At 28.4% G+C, this 15,000-nt stretch overlaps 1 protein-coding gene across 1 annotated transcript in view; it reads right to left on the bottom strand.

Moving 5' to 3' along the window:
- Window positions 1–6,889: 6,889 nt before the first annotated feature.
- The window catches only part of LOC105361203 (CENP-B homolog protein 2-like), a 36,648-nt gene continuing 28,537 nt past the window's right edge, over window positions 6,890–15,000 (bottom strand). Inside the window, exons 2-3 of the mRNA XM_011498312.1 lie at window positions 6,980–8,332; window positions 6,890–6,924 (exon numbers count right to left, since the gene is read on the bottom strand). Coding sequence (XP_011496614.1) covers window positions 6,890–6,924; window positions 6,980–8,315 — 1,371 coding nt within the window. The 5' untranslated portion in view covers window positions 8,316–8,332. The remainder of the gene's footprint in view (window positions 6,925–6,979; window positions 8,333–15,000) is intronic.

Raw genomic sequence — 15,000 nt, 5'->3', positions numbered from 1 at the left:
TCAATGAAGAAGTATTTGTAAAGTGATAAAATGTCTTTTTAGTGTAACGTCGCTGTTCGCCAGGAAATACGCATTCATAACTGAAATTCACTACATTCGACAAAAATTTCCAAAGTTGCATACTTAGCGTACATTTTAATTTATGCATATTTCAATTATCTGGGACTTTCAATCAAGGGAAAATCATCGATATACGTTGTACGTGTAAATGAGCTTTAATGGCTGACGTAGTTTGTCAAATATTTTAGCGCATCGAGCATCGTCCTACCCATCAATCGTTTTCGAAATTTCATTAACGGTTGCCATGCTGTCTCGGTTCTCCAAGTTTCATTATTAAAACTTCGACCTTATAAACCAACAAACTTTTTCTTCCCGAGCATCCATCATTCAGCGCATTACCTCTCCTCCTTTGCGAACCATTCGCTCAACTTGATCGCTCTCACCGAGAATCGGCCGGCTCTAGAGGAGGGGAGGATCGACGAGAATAGAAGCGGAAAGATGTCGTTTTAGATGACGGAGGAACAGGACGAATCTTGGTCACCCGTCACTAATTTACGGCTTCGTTTCCCTAACTGGCGCTGTCTCCAGTTTCATTAATCGGCACAACGCGAAAGTTGCGCACCAACGATTTGCCCGATCGCACGATGAGCTGTGCTCGCTTGCTATAACGGTATACTTTTACTCTATTTTTTGTATTTTCTTTTCTTTTTTTTTTTTTTTCTTTTTTTCCTTTTCTTTTTCTTTTTCAATTTGCAGGTACACGGATTTGCACGTAGACAGAATATCGGCATCTGCTTTCAAACTAGCCGAACACACACTATAGGCGGGGGATGGGGCAGGGGCAGGGGCAGAAATAGGGGTAAGGGTAGGGGCAGTGTGGTGGGGTGCGGGAGGGGCGATTGGAAGGAGGGTGGGGAGGGGGGGGGGGAGCCAGCAATACATGCTAATTTTGAGATTTACTTTTTTGCGTCTTGTCATTGACCGCGTTTCCATTTCCTCAACTTCTTCAATGAATTATTAAATAGGACTATTTAACGGAAATATAATATCAAGCTTATATCAATATAGTATAGTCATTCATCAATTTCTTCATTAATTATAATCAAATATTATTGAATGCGAGTATACGACAATTTGGTCTCTAATTTATCACGCTAATGTTTTGCTAATCCATTATGGACTTTATATTCCTCAAACATTTAATAATTTCTAATCAACATTCTTATAAATGCAGTGCTTTTAATACGAGGTATTTTGTAATATTTTTAATTTAGATTTAGTATTCTTTGAAAAAAGAAAATGCGGGATGTAAATGGACATTATTCTTCGTTCATTTTATCATGACTTTAAAAATGCATCAAAAACAATTTCATCTCTTTCCAAAAAGCTGTTTTTATTATGAATGTCTTTTATTATCGCAACTACATAAATTAAATGAAAGAAAAAGGAAAAGAAAACGAAAAAATAAACCGAACGGATACAAAATTATTCTTCGAAGAATTTTTATTTTTTAATTGTAAATAAATAAAAAGTCATATGAACATTATCATACCAATTTAAAAATAATAAATCGCAATAGAAATGATATCGAAATTTCAATACAAGCTGGTTGAATGCATAATAGAAAGTAAGTTCAAGATTTCTTTTAAAAATTGTAAAAATTGATATTTTCATTTCATAATTTTATAAGATCTTTTTTTTTCATTCTTTTTTTTCTTTTTTTGTTTTAATAAAATTAATTATCATCTATACAATAATTCAAATTTAATTCAAATTAAAAGAAAATTATCTATATAATAATTTCATGATTTCAGTAGCAATTAATAACTTACTTATACTAGAATAAATGCACTGAACACTGAAAATTGAAGATTATTTTTTTTCACAATGTTGACATCCTTTCACTAATATTCCTAATTCTGAAATACATTACTAAATAAATCTCTCCAATATATATATATATATATATATATATATATATATATATTAAATAAAGATTCAAGAATAAATGTAAAAGGTAAAAAGGTGAATTTAATGTACATTATTGTGAAATATTATTCTCGATATAAAACACCTTAAGATTAAATTGTATTTATACACGTGACATTGTAAAAAAATATTTTCAACTGATACAACCCTTAGTAAGGGGAAACAAATGTTTTTATATACAATTACTTGCACTTATTTTTATATATATCACTGCCTACGGAACAACAAATACATATAAAACAAGTCGCACGCACACGCATACCTATAATGCGTATGCTCGAGACCATACACAGACAAAAAAATCACATGTATTTATAATAGAAACTTTTATAATATCAAATTATTTATACCAATATTTACGCCTTCGCTACACAAAATCATTATAAGATAATTTTTACTTTTTTCAAAACTCAAATACGCTATTGCAATAGAATATTATTCTAATTATTAATTTTTTAATTTACAGCATAAAAATCTCACTCGATTTATAGTCAATTAAAATATAGAGCAACCCTCAATGTCTTCTTCTGTCTAATTATTATCAATAATTTGCTTTATCTTTTTTTCTCTTTTTTTCTTCTTTTTTTAATTGTTTTGAATCATTTGTCACAACCGGACACAAGCTCCGTGACTTTTTTTTTAATTAAATTTCTGCATAAACTTGTATATAAAAGAAAAAAATAAAAACAATTCACATATGCTATTGTAAATGTAAAAATTATTCTTAAACAATATAAAACTATAGTCTACGGTTATGTTTTAATAAACGTCATACCAATTTATGTATAAGCATTATATATAGTACACAGTGACAAATATTTATTATAAATCAATATGCATAATTAATAAATGAACTTAATATAGCAGAATAGATGGATGATCGACAATAAATATTATATAGTAGTTGAATATTTTGTCTAATCCTGCATGTTGTTTCCCATAAATATATACAACTAAACATGAATATACGTGTACTCGTTATTTCGAATACAATAAAAATATAAAATATTAATCCTCTCAAAAATTAGAACAATTATCATACGAAATAAAAATTTCACACAATATACTTTCTATTCGGAACTCGTAAATAATTATACAAAACTTAATTTACTATTTGATTAGCCGAGAAAAAGTAATTCTTTACATTTGTTTATTTAATTAAAGAATCTTTTTATATAAATTATTTATATGCATTTAAAATGCTGTTTAATCAAACACGAATTAATATAATATTGTTTAGAATTAACTAAAAGATCACGTGATGTTATGTGGGAGAAACGTGCGGGCAAGTGGAAGAGATAGCGTAGTAAATTGCATATTTAACACATTCGTTTATTATGCTGTTTATTCCGTTAATTTCCAAATACAGGATTGATTGTTGTCGCTATTATCAATCTATGAACTCTTGGGTTCTGGGCAGTTGGCACTTGGCGTTAGGATGCAATGCACCTTAATCAGAGGTAGGAGGTTGTAAATTTCCCGAACCTCTTGACGTAGTGCACTGGTGTTTTGTTTCCTGGGAAGCGAGAGGTTGTAAAGCTCTTACTACTTCTTCGAGTAGAGCCGCGTGGTGTATCTGCGGTTGCTTCGTGCGCTTCGTTCACGTGCGGTTTTTCGATGATTCTGCAAGATGAGCGCTTAATGGCGCGATGATTGGCTTGCCGATGTGTGCTTTGTGCGCGTGGAGCACGTCCGAGATTCTCCTTGGGCACAGGCAGTAGAATTATGTACCTTAGAAGCGACCTTGATCCTTTAAGTGTCCTCGGTGAGCTGGCTCCTCGAGAAACATTGGGTGGGAGATAGTCGCTATGACGCCCTTGTGTAGATGAGTCTACAAATGACGACTTGTCTTCGGACTTAGCTGAAGGAACTTTCTTCCTTTCTTCCATTTTTCTATGAGAACTTCAACATGAGTGCTTGAATCTTGTGGTTGTCCCTCTTAAATACAGTTCACTGACCATGGTGTCCACTTGGGACCCCTTCACTTTTTTGTGTCCAATCGGAGAGCTTGCGGCTTATAGAGCGAGAGCAACGCCTCTCGCGGCATCACCTTCAATCACAAAGCTCAGTCTTCTGTTGGTCTTCGCGCCAAGAAGAGCTCCCGATTTCCTTGCCCTCGACGTGCCTCGTTACAGACTTGACAACAAACCCCTTGGGGGGGGGGGTACGAGTACATACCGTTAGATTTTAGATTTTCGATATAGCGATTCTTTGCAACTACCTAATGAGAAGGATTTTTCCGAGTCTAACGACATGTTCTGCAGATGTTTTATAGGCAGGACTGTTTAATGATATTGTTTTGCCAGATGCAATGTCGAACAAATATAATTTTGTCTCTGAATGCAGAACTTTTGGCAGTCACATAGAAAATAACGAAATAAAATTTTTTTATAATAATTAATACAACTACCACGTACGATGTGTCGATATAATCTTATCAAATTACAACATTTTGTTAAATGCCTTCGCTTTTATTAACAACTTCGATCTATACACTTTACACGAATAATATGAAAGCATTGTCGACTAAAGCCGAAGAATCAAGTCAGGACGCGTCTTCTTACCTCACCTCTACAATTGCCAATTACGTGCAATATGCAATACAATATTCTACCCTTGCAACCTTCGGCATACAAAGTACACGTGCACGTACACATGTACTTTCACGAGAATTCCTAGCATTACCTGGTGTGCAGCCGGTACGAGATGCACTGCGCATTACTATTTGCTAAGCTGCTTCCAAAATTGGTATATACAACTCTATATCGTACATAATAGGCGTCATATATCATCCTTAGCGCATTAAAAAACATTTTTTTATTCGTTTTTTTTTATTTATAAACTTTTGTCTTCCAGAGTTTCTCCAAATAACCGTCAGACTGGCCTAGTTTGCCTTGTCATCTTTTGGCGAGGGGGGTGGGGGACGATCAACTACACATCAAAATTCATTTCCGTTCTCATATTCTCGTTGATAACATATCAAAACATTTTACGTAATTTACTAATAAATTATTGAGATAAAGCGGATCAATAATGTGGTAAGATATTGTTCAAATTTCCATGTATGTTAATTTAATGATGTCACTAGGTATGATGCATCTAGGTTTATATTGCAATCACATAACCTGCCAATTCAACTTACGTAATGTAAACTCGTATATGATCATTGTGTTTAAAAGATAATCGAAAGCTCTTCTAAACAACACATGTCATTATTGATTACATTTATGATATTCCGTGCATATAACATTTATAAATAGATGGCCAGAAAATTAGCAAGACTTAATTTATTCGTGCATCTGTTTGAATATTGTGTGCCTCCTTTGCATATAATATTGTTTACATTTACATTTACATTTATTATATTATTCTGCTTATAATTTTCAACTTAATTAAATCAGCATTGTATAGCTTAACTAAATCTCATTGAAAAGTAACTTTTCACTTATATAAATGTTATTTAAATTAAATTACTCGCTAAATAAAATATAACTTGCTTCACCGAATCCTATAACTCGAAGCATTATTAACGTTAATAGGTAATTATTAGAAATATTGTGAAATATTTAATCATATTATTGTAAGTAAAATTGATTTGAGAATATAAAAGCAGCAATGTCATATTTCTTAGCTAAAATCTAAAAATTGTAGACTGCGTGTTACTTAAAATGATTAATTGACTAATTTAATCTTATTTTATTCATCTCAATTTAAACAGGCAAATGATCAAATTGTTTATGTTTGCAACATGGCTTCTTATGGACATCCCAATTGATTTTAGTATATTTATTATGTCAATATCTGGAAATGGAAACAATAATGAGATAACAGAAGCAGACCAGTGGCTATCCAAAAATGATCTTCATCAATATCAAACTTTATTTAAAGAAAAAGGTATTTGATATTAATTATATTTAAACAACAATATTTAATGTATTTTGTTAACCATGAAATTTTATATTTTATGTAATTAATTACAAGGGATAATAATTTAGTCTAGGTTTTATTTTGTACAATTACTTATCTATCCAAAGATATCTGCAAATTAATAAATGTTATCATCTTCAATGAGTAATAAATGATTTATTATAATTGTGATATATCTCAATTGCAATTAGTTAATATTAATTTTCAATGACTGGCTAAATACACTACAATATGAATATGAAAAGTATCATGCAACAAAAGACTGTTCGTTAAAATCTAAATTCAAACAAATGATTCCCTTTTCCATAATCTTTAAATGAAATATTTATAATGTAATAGTTATTATTTACAAATTGTAGATGTTCGTATGTTTAATAAATACACAGTTTTTTAAATAATTAATTATACATTTATTTAATGTATGTATTAGATATTTACATGAGATATTAAAATTCTTATTCTCTTAATGTATGCTATTTCATATGGTTTTAGAAATTATTTTACAAAAATTATATCGAGTTACTAGATACTTTAGTTTAGATAACGATAAATACAAAATAATACAAATTGTTATATAAATAACGGACATTTCCAAAAATATTATTAATATATAATTCTGTTTTAAAAGTAGTTAAAAATTCGTATTTAATATTAATATGTAGAAATACTTTGTAACTATTATTATAATTAATATTTTTTTTTCTTCAAAAACTAATTTTATACTAATTACATATGTAAGCATAAGTCTGGTTAATTATACAAATGCAAAAATGTACATCGATGCCTATTTCTATCTATATGCATGTATATATGTTTATTACAAATTCAGTCTTTTCTTTAAAATTTAACCATACCGTGTGGCATGGTATTTTTGTATTATTATTATTATTATTATTATTATTATTATTATTATTCTCATATGCTTTAATCACATATTATTTTTAATATTATGTAAATTCTGCGAATAACATTTCTAGTGGATCTTTAGCTTCTTCCATTGATTGAATACTATAATGTCTGTGAATATTCTTATCATTTATTAAATTATCAAGTATCGCAATACTTATTTCATTATTGTCAGTCACAATGTTGTTATTGTCACTAGGATTCGTAAGGAATAATCTATAATTTGTATTTTGAGATATCGATGTATCCACTATATTATTATTAATAATGGGTTGAGATTCATTGTCTTGTAATATTTCCATAAACAAGGGAGTCGTTTGAGGAGTATTTACAGTATTTGCATATGTATATTGATTTAATGGATATATACCGGAAGCTTGAAATCCATTTATCGCATTTGAAGGTACCGCAGCTCTTGTATATGCTGCTCCAAATATCTCACTAACATTTGTTAAATTAATAAACCGACTGTTATTCTTTTGCATCCATTTTCTCTTCTCTTCCGAATAGTATGTCTTTAAATTTTCCATGAAATGAAACTCTAATGGATGTAATTTCTGAATAGTATTCACCGGTATACTTAACATATGTATATTGAATTCTTGAGCTTTCGCAATGAACTCTAAATTCTTCACATGCATAGTATGTCCATTCAATAAAAGTAAAATAGGATCCGTACGACTTGGTTTTACATAATCTAAAAGGTGATAAACCCATATAGGATAGAATATTTCTTTTTGCATTGATCCAGCTGGATGATAAACAATTTTAGCACCCTGAGGACACTTTTTAAAAAATTCTAGATCTTCTATATTTGTTGGAAAAATCATTAATGGAGGTATAAAAGTACCAGCGGCATTACAACATGTAATTATTGTAATAAGTTCAGACTTCAATATATTATCAATTCTAGATTTCAAACTTGGCATTGTAATGTAACACGTTTCGTTGACGTTAAATATACGATTTGAAGAAAAGTTATAATAATGTTGTAAGTTAGTCAAAATATTAAAGAACTTTTCAATATTACGTGCGTCGTTTAATTCACTGAAATATGTACTGTTGGAGGACATTGGTTCAATATCGCTATTTCGTTTTAAAAAATTTGTATACCATTCTTGACCTGCTATACGTGTAGCTCTATTAAATTTATGACTTATATTATTCATTTCCGCAAACTGAAATGCTATCTGACGTAACTCTAATGAATTTGGCTCGCATAATGAACATTGCAGATATTTTATATACTGCTTCAATTGATACTCTTGTTCGGCTGTAAAAACAGTTTTAAACCTTCCCAATTTTACATCATATGTTTCAATATCGTTACATTTAGCTTTTTCGTACCATCTCATTAGAGTAGTTTTTGGTATATTGAATTTCTGTGCTGCTATCTTCATCTGCATTCCTTCTAAAACAGCATTGACAGCTTCTATCATTTTGTTCTTTCCCCATTGTTGTCGATTGGTTTTTCTCTTATATTTGCGCACCATTTGGATGAAAAAATATCCTAATACAAATTGATAAAATATTAGTAAATCATATTACATGTAAATATTAATCATAAAATATAAAATTCAGCTTAAAATAACAATATTCATATTATTTTATTGAATTTTTTATTTTATTGAATTAAAAATAATTATTTAATTAATACATGGTAATATATTTATTCTTCGCAATTACAATTTTTGTATTGCATTGATCATAGCTTATTGCCAAATAATAATTCTCCATAATAATAATTCTGAAAATTACTAAAAATTAGAACTAAGCCCTATTATTAATCTTAATTAAAGGTAATTAAATTTAACTACGTCTAGTTTTATCGTATATTTAGCTAAAGTATAATCAATTTTATTATTGTAAATTAAATTCATTGCTTGACAATTCCAATTTTCAGGTTATATTGGTTTATCATTAACGATGCGCGCGCACTTACTAAACAATTTTAAGCTAATGTTATATTATTTGCAAATAAATAATTAGACAAATAATATATTAAAATCTGTATTTTAATATTGTCGCAAACACATTCTACAATACGTTTTTTATTTATGTGTAACACTGTATTATGTTTTTAGTTTTTAGATATATAGATAATAATAATATATAACAACAAATAAAATTTATATATATAAGTGTAAAAAGTCTATTATAGAACTAAAAAATTGTTAATCGTCCAATCGAATAATTTCATTGACTACTTGCTCATAAATATTCATGAAATTTATGAATTTGAATTTTTAACAATCCTTATTATTATCAAATAATAATAATACACTATTATCAAATAATAATATGAGTCAATAGAAATTATATATAAACATATTATATTCCTCATTGTTTTGTTTAAAGTATTTGACAAATTCATTTAACAAAGTGAATGGTCATACATTTATTATTATTATTATATTTTTTTTTTCACTCAAAAATATATGTATTATTTTTATTTTGTATTGCAATTCTTATACTTTTAGATTCATTATTTATTATATATTTTCTTATTTACATAATTTTCAGAGTAATGTATTCAATATATAATTCCATTGTTTAGTAAATAAATTATAAGAATGTTTTTTATTTATAATTAATTTATTATTACACTTAATATTTCATTGCCAGTAAAAAAGAAATATATTTATATTATTCCATCCAACTAATTTAACTATAGATTTTTTAATTTTAAAGAATCGTCTCTTTCCAATATCCAAATAAATTAAATTATATTTTTATATTTTAAAATTGATATAAGAAAAATAATAATTAAAAATATTTTAACATTTAAATTAAATAGACAAATTTTTTTTTTTTATTCTTAAAAAATTTTTCTTAAATCATTACTATGAATGTTTTTGAAAATTTAGGTTTCCAAAGTTCACTCGCTCACGATTGCAATTCATTAACTTCTCTTACCTTTACCTCCTTTCCATCAATTAAAAATACTTTGCAAAATATATATCACATAATAAACTCGCACACCGTATAATGAAAATGTCGAAATTGATCGCTTAAAAAATTTGTGGAAAAAATTTGTATATAAATCTTATTCAAAAGTCGCAATAACTTCATAAAACTATTTCAGGCGTATAAACCTACCTACTTCAATTTCACAATGTAACTAATTTAATATTATTTTATTACAGCTATTTAACATGCGTAATTTGAAATGAATTAGTTAATAAAGAATTTTTAATATTTTTCATTTCAACTATTTAATATTTATGTACATAAAATCATATGTTCTTTGAAATTTCTAACGTATAAGTTTTGAAAAATGTTGTTATCTTTATTATTAATCTATGCTGATCAGATAATAATTAAATATACGAATTTTTTAGCAATTGCATTGATATATTGTAGAAAGTCCTTATAAAAGAGAGGATTTTTTAAAAAAGTATATGATTGAGATTATAATTGAAAAAATAATGTAGGAGCTACGAGTTGATTGATTGAAAAGTTATTTATATACTATATTAATATTAATGCGTCAAATTATTTTATAAAAATATAAAAATAACAATCGCTTTGCCGTGGAAAAAGAAATGAAAAATATTGTAAAATAACAAAATAATAAATCTAAAATATAAAGATACCAAAATCATTCTTTGATAAAACAACAACATTGGAGATAATAATAACAATATTGAAGTACTTATTTCTACAAATATTTATAAGTATCACCAAAACAAACAAAAATTTATTTAAATGTAATTAATATCCTTTATAAATATCCTTTTTTTAATTTAACATGAAAATTTACTTAGTCACTCCACGTTTTATTTATTGCATTACTTAAGTTATAATTATATTCTTCTTTTAATATGTATTTAAAATTAATTAAGTTTCTTTATTAAAAGAAAGAGGTTGATCAAATTATTACCTCCTTATTTTTTTTAATTTTTATAGGACTCGATAGGAGTTCAAAAGCTATTAACATACTTAATAAATATTAAATGCTAATATCTTATTAAGACATGATTGTTTGATAATTCGAGATTGGTTAAGGTTAAGGCTTATTAAAGGTGAATTTATTAATTGTAAATAGAAATTATGTTGTAAGTATAATTTGAATATTAGTTATTTGCTCGTAAAACCTATTGCTGTTAGAAATTTTGACGATCCAATTCTCATTATACTGAATTATTCTAATAGCCATTGTCCACATATTTAACTGCCATTGTATGTATCTCAATATTGGTAATTTGCAATTTTACAATTGCATTAAAATTATCTATTGCCTTGATTATGAGCAATTGTCGGTAGTTTCAAAGTAAAGAATTACAAAATATTTACACGGATACATAAATCATAAATTTTCTCATAATTGAAGAAAGTACTCGTTGCTACCAATTTATTATCATTTCGATGTGTCTCGTTTCTCTCGAAATGATTGGGACGTTTGGCACATCGAATAAGTATTTGCTCACCTCTTCATTGGAATATACGAAAAGGTATAGAGTAAGAAAACGCAGCTTCGCAAACAAATTTGTTTGTGTTAAGTAGTAAATCCCTACTCCATTAGCTAATACAGTTTGCACTGCAAACGGAAATGTAGGTACGTGGTATGGTTGCAACACTTTACCAATAAGGGCGCGGCATATAATCCCTTGGCTGCTCCCCTGAGATTAAATAATGAATGCCCTCGTCGAAGCTATACGCAATCGACTGATGATATATTCTTGCGACCTTGATTGATCCGGCGATTTCCTGAGTATCCTATTCGTCCCATAAATATGAGTGGCTCGAAAGATTAGCACAATTTTTTAAATACAACATAAAAATACGACATCTGCATTCGAAACTTGAATTATACGATAGTTTGTCAAAAAAAAAAAAAAAAAAAAAAAAAAAAAAAAATAAAAATAAATAAATAAATAAATATATATTGATTTTTTATTCACAGCTTAACTTAACTGATCGATAAAAAAGGCTATTTGTTTTACATTCATTTGCTCGATTATAGTTTATGCAATAAAACTTCAAGTGATAATTCTTATCACTTGTCAATAAAAGAAATGCCATTTCTTTACTTAAGCCCTCCGTAACGAGCGCCAACTTCTATATTCAACGTGATTCAGCTTATTTTCACAAACATTTTCTTTAAAAAGTACTAAATTGATGCACGTGTCTTTGAATATATTTCTTTGAATGTAGATTTATAAGAACATTATAATACATTGAACCAACTACTTCATAAATCTAGAAGAATTTGCGCTTAAACAATCATAGTTTTAACTTATTTAGAAATTAAAATACGCACTCTGTATGATACTGTACATTACTGTCGTAACTATTATGTCAATGTAGTAAGATACATTGATAATATTGTTCCAAACAATATGTCACATCAACATAATGTAGAAATTTATAATGAAAAAATAGAAAATCACTACAATTCATTAATAATGAAGATGAAAATAGAAACGAGTAAACATCAATAGTGTGTAAAATACATTATTGACTACTATAAGGAACAATTCAAATGAATAATTACAAATATCGATAATACTATGTGTACGTAGTAGTAGTAGTAGTAGTAGTAGTAGTAGTAGTAGTAGTAGTAGTAGATAGTGACGATGTCAAAAAATAAATTGTCCAAGCGTCAAAACTAAACTCCTGGACATATGCTCAAAACATACATTAAAGAAGAAACTGAAAAAAAAGTAAGCCAAAGCTAAGCAATTTTATCATTACAGTTTATGAATTTTTTATATTGCAAATTCGATGTATTGAAAAAGCTAATCATCATTATCGCATTACAAAGCAAACAGTAATTGCTCCTGCTCTATCTGTTTGAATTAGTTAGTCCGTCCGTATATATTGGTCGTGGGAAATTGTCTTCTTTATTTCTTTTTCTTGGACGCGAATCAGATCAATCGACCATTGGGTTACTTATAAGAACTACTTCGATGTTTGTTAAGATAAACGAATTTTCTTTAATGACGTTTCTTGAAACTAGATTTCATAAATGAGATAAAAACTACAACTATAATTGCTGCTAAGGACATCATTTTTCTTGATCTTTTCTCTATGATTGCTCTTACAAGATATAAAAAATATAAAGATAAATAGAACAAAGAGTCAGAAATCTATGAAATTCCTCATAAAATAATAATTAAAATCTACTTGTTATATGCAATTACTAATTATTTATTGAAAAACCTGCGAACTTCTCATAATAAATTTGTGATTGATGGATAAACAATACTATTATATATATATATATATATATGTATATATATATATATATATATTTTTTTTTTTCATCAAATTGTATATAAATTTTTACAATTGATTAAAAATTCAATAAATAATAATCATTTTATCGAATAGCCAATTAACAAACTATCGAATTTTAATATTATAGAATAATGTAAGTTTAAGTTGAAATGTATTTTACTGAATTTGATACAAGAATAACTTATATTTAACAAGTAGAGTTAACAAGATTCTTAATCTGTTTTTTTATTCCAAAAGAGCCTAAAGAAGTTTAAAAAATTAACTACTAGTACTAGATATTTGCTAAAATTTCTAATTTTATTTTTTATTTAGGTTGCTAAGTGTTTTATCTTAGAAATAATAAATCAAATAATCCTTTTACTGAAAAATCAATAATAACTAAACTTTGTATTTATTATCACAAATATTAAAACTATTTTTATACATTTACATTACGGATTATAATTTATGAATATATATGCAAACAAAACGATTACATAAAAAATTGATTGATATAAGATTGATATAGATTGCATATAAGGATCAAAAAATGCTCTAGTAAAGCAAAATATTAAATATTACATTTTTAATTATAAAAATAGTTGCCTAAAAATAGTTAATTTAAGAGAAAAAAAAACAGAATATAATTTAATGATGAAATTTAATTATTTTTTATTAAACATCGAAAAGGACAGATTACGTATTTGTATGCATGGATAAATGTAAGTATTATTATATTACAAGTTTTAACTATATTTTCCTGTATTTTTGTTTTTATTAAAGAATGTAAATTTGGTTTTTAACTAAGTTTCAAATTTTGCGCTGTTGACATCTAAAAAAATGGAATAGTTAATAATAAATTACATTGATAAAATTGCACCATAAAAGAGATACTTCATTTGTGATTCAAATAAAAATTAATTTCTGAAATTGCTTGCAAATATAAACTCGTCAAAGTAGAATACAAATAAAAAGATACTAATATATATATATATATATATATATATATATATATATATATAATGTGGAAAAAAATTATAATTATTATTTAACAAAATTTTAGAGACAAAGAGAGAGAGAGAGAGAGAGAGAGAGAGAGAGAGAGAGATTTGTAGACAAAAATTCACCAACAAACATCTTTCAATATGCAATATTATAATAAATAATTATTTCATGAATTTTCATTTAGTTCATAACATCGCATTGGCATTGATTGCTACATAAATACGAATAACAGCGGTAACAGGAAATTTTTATGCAAAAACAATCTACTGAAGAATGAACACACGGAGGGCAAATTCATCCTCACATTCCCTTTTCTGGTAACTGAACGTATGATTCGTCCCCTATAGTGGAATATCTAGTGGCCAAGCATGTGAAGGGAGAGAAAGCCTAAAGAAAAAAGATTATTGCGCCTAGCCTGGGCATCGCAATCATCGATCGGAAGCTTCCAACAGGGCGACTCGGCTCGCTCGGTTATAATATGACGATAGCACCTGCTTTTGGAGTAAGACCTCGAATCCACTAGGTACACTCGCCTCGGCACCTCTTCTCCGAGACCAGCTGTGTCTGAATTGTCTGGGGGGTTGGTCGCGCTACATCGCCGTCGACTGGGCACAACTTGGGGTGGTGAAGGGGACAAGCGCGCGCGCGCAATTCATATATATATATATGTATGTATGCAAACACACACACACAAACACACATGCGCATACGTACATATTGTATGTGTGCAGGCTGACGGGTGAGACGCATGCGCGCGCTTGATCCCGCGTACTGCGTAAGCTGCAGCATGCAGTCGAGTATTGTGACTCTGCGTGGCCGGACCACAGCCCGTCTGCATCTACTTGCATTACGCGCGCCTTTTAATCGAGTGCGAGGATCGCTGTTGGTCGGATGGGAGATGAGTTTAAGCGCGCGGCACGTTCGGTAGGAAGTGAGTTTACTCGGTCTCTT

Source organism: Ceratosolen solmsi, unplaced genomic scaffold (assembly GCF_000503995.2).
Source record: "Ceratosolen solmsi marchali unplaced genomic scaffold, CerSol_1.0 scaffold14, whole genome shotgun sequence".
NCBI lineage: Eukaryota > Metazoa > Arthropoda > Insecta > Hymenoptera > Agaonidae > Ceratosolen > Ceratosolen solmsi.
Note: the sequence above shows the minus strand (reverse complement) of the source record. Positions and strands in the feature narration are given on the sequence as shown.